General features: G+C 34.7%; 2 protein-coding genes across 3 annotated transcripts; one reads left to right on the top strand and one right to left on the bottom strand.

Annotated features, from left to right (window-relative positions):
• The first annotated feature begins 484 nt into the window (after nucleotides 1–484).
• Nucleotides 485–2,411, top strand: LOC120182995 (anaphase-promoting complex subunit 13-like). Of its 2 annotated transcripts, none has more exons than XM_039187801.1 (4): nucleotides 485–630; nucleotides 994–1,097; nucleotides 1,885–1,938; nucleotides 2,189–2,411. In XM_039187801.1, exons 2-4 carry the CDS (start codon nucleotides 1,022–1,024, stop codon nucleotides 2,248–2,250), a joined length of 192 nt encoding a protein of 63 aa, XP_039043732.1. In that variant the 5' UTR covers nucleotides 485–630; nucleotides 994–1,021; the 3' UTR covers nucleotides 2,251–2,411. The 2 variants fall into 2 exon arrangements, with proteins under 2 accessions (XP_039043732.1, XP_039043734.1); XM_039187803.1 differs by lacking the exon at nucleotides 485–630 and adding an exon at nucleotides 784–851.
• Nucleotides 2,412–4,802: 2,391 nt separating this feature from the next.
• Nucleotides 4,803–5,903, bottom strand: LOC120182876 (U-box domain-containing protein 9-like; the record flags this gene model as incomplete). The annotated part of the gene is made up of 1 exon (XM_039187719.1): nucleotides 4,803–5,903. A coding segment is annotated over one exon (1,101 nt), but the record flags the coding sequence as incomplete, so codon positions are not given.
• Between the last annotated feature and the right edge of the window lie 97 nt (nucleotides 5,904–6,000).

Genomic DNA, 6,000 nt, shown 5'->3' with positions numbered 1-6,000 from the left:
CCCGTTGCCACCCCTAAATCCCGTGCCCATCCCTAACTGTGATTACATTTTATTTTAATAACATATTCAATATAATATTTTTTTCTTTAAGATTTTTAATGAGATACCTATCATTTAATAAAATATTTTATATTTTTTATTGATTAAACATTTAATATAATACCTATATTTTTAAAATGTTTAATATGATATTTATATTTTACTAAAAACTAAATATGATATTAAAATTATTATTTAATATATTATCATGTTACACGGATTAACATTGTTAATAAGTATGAAATCAGTTAATGAAAATTCACATGTATTATAAATAACAGAAAGACTGATAGTTTAAAATCACACTAGACATTTTAAAATTACATATATTACATTATATATTTTACTAAAAATATAAATATTATATTAAACAGTTTAAAAAACATGTATCATATTAAATATTTTATCAAATATAAGTATCAAATGTGATATTACCCTCAGATAAAAAAAAAGGTAAAGGACCTGCATTGTCATTTGCCACTTGAAGGAAAATAGTTCCAAGTTCAAACTTGAAACGGCAATGATCAATTGAAAAATCCAACAAGCAGAAAGCGAAAGTGTCATCATCGTCATCACTCACCTTTCGATTAGGTATCTTTTCTTTTTCTCTCACTTCCAATTTCAATTACACCAGCTTCTTCTCAATTGTAAGTTGTAAGTGTCCCTCTATTTTTATGCTTTTCACATGTTTGATAAAATGCCTTTTAGCCAAATTCAATTCTAAAAGAACAATTCCAGATCGGCTCACAGTTTTTCCTGTTTTTGTTAAAGGAAGGAAATTCATTAACGCTTTGTTTTCAATCTGGGTTTTGGTAATTCAAAGCAAAAGAACACTGGATATGTAACTGTGTTGCTGTTTTTGTTTTTATTTTCTTTTGGAAGAATATTTACGGTTAAAACTTTGAAATACTGATCTTTTAACCTTTGGGTGTCTATACTTATGCATTTTTGAAGGGTAGTTACTGAAGTTGAAGAGAAAAAGATGGCAGAACTGAGCCTTGGCATACTTATAGATATTGTTGACGAGGAATGGATGAGAGATACTCTGCCTGATGATGGTATTGATTATTTCAAAATCCGCTTGAAAATTTGTTTAAATGTTTTACATCAGCTATGTAACCAGGTTATAGATATAGTTCATATCTGTTTGGTATTCATTACATTAAGAAAATTGGTTTGAATATAAAAATTTCCTGAGTAGATTATTGCTTTAGTTGATTAGTTCAAGTTTATTATTGGTTAACAAAGCAGATAAATTTACATATAGATCATTTGTAGTTTTGTTAATTCGTTAGGTTAAAATTAGGCTACTAATTCTTTCGTAGATGTTTCATTTGAGGAGATTATGCATAAGATGGTAGTTTAACATTGATTACAGAAGTAGCATTCTTCATCTTTTGTTAAAAGGCTGCTGCTTGTACCACCAAAACTGTCATTCAGACTTGTTGTTGTGAGTGTTCAACATGGGTATCTGCTCAACTCAGTATGTTCAGTATTTTCTAAGATTCCCATGTATTTGGAGAGTCGTTGATGATATATCCCCATCCCTTTGTCCGGATATGTGTCAGACATGAGTATTTCAAGAAAGATGAAGACTTAGAGTAACGTAGGGCCACAATGATTCCATATTGTAGAGTAGTTAGAGGACTTGAATCGGAATTGGATGTATCCTCGAGCGGCTTTCTGTTTCTCTTGTATATTTTCCATGAGAAACATGAAAACCTGTCACTTGCGGATCTTCTGGTTGCGTTTTGGAGGGCATGGAAATATGATCCTATTCAATTGTCATCCCTTTTCCTTTCTCCTTCATAGGTGATTTCTTTATCTTGTTACTGATCAATGCAGATCTTCAACTCCCACCTGTAATGGTTGCTCGCACTGATGATACTGAAGACTCAAGTATGTTTATGAATATCAGATTATACGTTTTTTCTATCAATGGCATTATGAAAACACATCTATCAATCATGTAAATGCTCATGTTTCTTTCCTGTTTATGGCTGAGAACATACAAGGAGTCTATGCATCAATATATGTCGAACTTGAAGGAAAATATAGCAAGTTTCTTTTGTGAATTCTTACAGTGTTTTAAACAAATATAGTGTATCTAATCTTTGTCCTTTTCTTTTCGAATTTGTTAAAATTTCAGATCACGAGACTCAACAGGTGGATAGCAATACCTGGCATGATCTTGAATTAAGTACTCAATGAAGGTCTTGGATGCTGGCAATGCTTGGTAACTCTGTATGAAAATGTTTGTCCTAAGACTTAAATGGCTCTCTCTTTCTCTTTTAATACGTAGAACTAAGATACCAATGGATCATTCAAGAAGGTTTGCTCCTTAATTCGAATGGAGGATTTTCATCCTTGGTCATTGATTGCTATGTTTATGAATAGAAGATTTATTGGTTTCACTTTACATTTATGCTACTCCACCTCTTTAATTTTTCGAAGTCCCAAGTTTGAAAAATACCCGAGCATAGATATGGGGGTATGGTATTCCAAGGACCCTACAAATATGCATGGAAACCTTGGAAAATATTTTATATACCCTTATTGCACACATACTTATGTACGACACATGTAAGTCCAAGTAACTTAGTCTTGCATTAACAGAGCATTATTAAGAAAAACAGCTCAACTGTAATATCTTGTGTATTTCATTGGTCATCTAAGGTTGCTATGTCTATTGTTGATTGTCTAGCCAGTAGCCACAAGCCATTTGTGTGAAGGGTAATTTGAATTTACAGATGAGTTACTGCTTTGTGGTCCTAGTGGCTTTTACTACATTGTAGATTCGCCCTTGTTAGTTGGTAATCTTGATATAAGAATACTTTGCCTGAGGATTAAGGTTAGTATTTTCAAGTTTAGGCCATTAATCTATGTTGCTCTAACTCCTCATTTTCCCTGAGTCTGTTAGGGCATAATTTTCTATATAGTTATGAGGATTGGATCCTTCAAAGACCCTCTAACATGGAAAAATCTAGAAAAGTTTAAGATACTTGTTTAGATAAAAATCCACATCCAGTATTCACACCTGAATTTGAGTAACATAGTTGTTAACCAATGGCGATTATAGATGCCCGACATACCTTTGAAAGTGACAGTTTCGTACAATTGGATATTGCAGGTTCAACATAGTTTCATCTTTGTTGAGCCGAGCTTGAGTAACTCATACTATTGAGTAAGTCGAATTGTATATGAAACATGCCTTAATACTCGATTCAAGTACTTTGTGCTTCTTTTCATTATTTGAATATATTAGAGGAGAAAGCTCATTTTTTTTCACTGAAAAGTGTCTGGGAAACTAATAACACATGATGCTTTAATAAAAGTCCAGTGGTTTTCTAAAGAAAGATCCATTTGTTTTGGGCTTTCATTATCAGCAATGTTTAAGCAGGGAATAAAGGTACATAGATATGTATGCCGACAAGTTGTTCGAGTTTTAACTATTGTTGATTAATGCTTAAGCTTGAGTTGCAAAAGGAGCCTAATTTAAGCTTAACTTGAATGGTTTACACTCGTAATAATAATCAAGCTTGTCAAATTCAAGGAACATCTCCCACACCTTTTCCTGAAGGACCACTTAAACAAACCAAAAGAAGGAAAAGTAAATGCTCAACCATTTTTGGATAACACTTCAAATCCCTTCCATTAAAACAAGACAGTAAATGCTCAACCATTTTTGGATAACACTTCAAATCCCTTCCATTAAAACAAGACAATGACATCTCTTTCGCCATTTGTTCTTGTTCTGGATTCCTTACAGAACACCTATGTTTCAACCTAATGACCCCCAACCAGTGAACGACACCTTCTATTCTAGCATGCACCGGTCGACATTTTATAGTTTAATCAGAGTTGGTTAAGCTTTAATCACTGTGTTTTAGAATCATTTTTTCTGTCTTTTGGATAGGTTAGCTTTCGCAATTGGATTCTTTGGATTTTGTTCACCTTGCTGTCTTTTGAAAAACTAACGTTAATGTATGATGCATACATGTAATTTGTTGTCAGCTACGGAATTGTTACAGAATTCGGATCATAAACTCTAACAACTTGAAATATTTAGTTTTTTTTTTTCTAAAAAAAAATGATATCAGATACATTGAAACGAGACATGACAATGATGGAATGGATATTGTTTGGGAAGAATCAAGTGTGGTAAAAACAGCACAGCTGTGGGAACCTTATTAGTCAATGGTGGTCACCGACAAACAATTTCTAACAAAGGAAGAAACTTCTGGTTTGATACATGACAATTTCAACCTACCTAATGCCAACTATTACTTCTTATTCATCTTTTATTAATTGGAATGACATAAATTTGGACATCAGTCGACATTTATGTCAATTTCTTTTTTCTTTTTGAAGTTATGAATACATAGTAAAAGTAATCAACTTTGCAGAACAGTATATCAATCGCTAATCAAAATATAAAGGTGCCGACACTCTAAAAAGGTGACTCTGATAGTAACAAGGAAGGTATAGACCCTACAATTCCAGCAACTAACCAGAGTTAGACTCTTCCTAGGCCATGCTTATGTTTATCAGATTCGAGACGAGTATCAGATATTACGGATATGCTTAACTTCTGGACACAGGTAAACGGACTTCATAACATTGATGCTTAAATTGTCAATGTTTTTGGACCAAAACTTGCCTTCTTTCACACGTAAATGAGCTTGAATCTGTGTGTATACAATTTCAGGAAAAATAAAAAGAGAAATGTACAAAAAATGGTTTCCTCCTTGGGTTTTATTTACTCAAGTCGTTATTCGTAAACTTGGGAGAGCCCTGCGCATTGCAAGAATGAGGTCAAACGCCTTCCTTTTAGCCCTTTCAATCCCTGTATCTTCAAGTTCAGCTAAAGTTCTATTGTTGGTTTCTTCTATACAGAGCTCCCTTAGAAATGCCTCATTTTTCGAGCACACAATGAACAGGATGACAACGCAGTTCTCCTTGGTACTTCCAGAGTAGCTATATCTCATTATCCGAAACAAGCAGGGTACCATATAGATTTCTCTGAACTGTTCAATGGCATTGGAATATGCAGATAGCTGTGCGAAAATGCCAAGAAGCTCATCAACGAGCATGGAATCGTTGATCATCTGCAGGATCACCGGCAACGCACCTATTTCAATAAACCGTATTTTGTTCTCATGCACTGTACATAGATTGGAGATCGTCAAGGCCGCTTCCCTCATTGCCAATGGATGCCCTGAGCGTAGGAGTTCGAGTAGAGTCACATGAGCCCTGGATTTTCCAATAATCAACTTGTTCGAATCTAGCTGTGTTAATGTGTAGAGAGCAGCAGTGGCATTTATTATTGTTTCAATGGTACCACACTTCACGGATTCAATAAGAAGTGGAATCACAACAGGGTTTTCACCCATCTCTGCCTTATTGCTGTCATCAGTCGAAAGGTTCAAAACTGTTCTGATCAAATCTTCCTGGAGATCGGGATGCAACTCGATTTTGCTTTCCGACAGAGGACGAAGCAATCTAGAGAAGGCATTAGGTATCTGACCAAAAGCGGTCCTATTTGATGGGCTTGCTTTTGTTAGTCTCATAAGCTCTTTCGCAGCTTCCTTCCTATCAGAAAGGGGAGAAGACATCTTTCGGAGCAATGAGTTTAAGTAATTAATGTCCTCATCAATCGTTTTTCCACTGATATTCTGACGGGATTCCGGTACTGCAATGCCCCTTACACCGCACCAGCGGGAAATCAATTCTCGAACCAAACAATTAGGGGTCAGGGTAGAGTAGGAGAGCACTTCCTTGGACCGAGGGCATGTCAAGTTACCCTGATTCAACCAGTACGCGATGTATGGCCTATCATAAGTCTGGAAATCAATAAGATCCAATCAATGCAGATGATCAAGAAGAAAAACATAAACTCGAAGACTAAATACAAAAATTGGATCCGAAAGAAGGTAAACATAAACTTGAAAAATCGATTCG

This window comes from Hibiscus syriacus, unplaced genomic scaffold, assembly GCF_006381635.1.
Source record: "Hibiscus syriacus cultivar Baekdansim isolate YM2019G1 unplaced genomic scaffold, ASM638163v2 tig00112738_pilon, whole genome shotgun sequence".
NCBI classification, from domain to species: domain Eukaryota; kingdom Viridiplantae; phylum Streptophyta; class Magnoliopsida; order Malvales; family Malvaceae; genus Hibiscus; species Hibiscus syriacus.
Note: the sequence above shows the minus strand (reverse complement) of the source record. Positions and strands in the feature narration are given on the sequence as shown.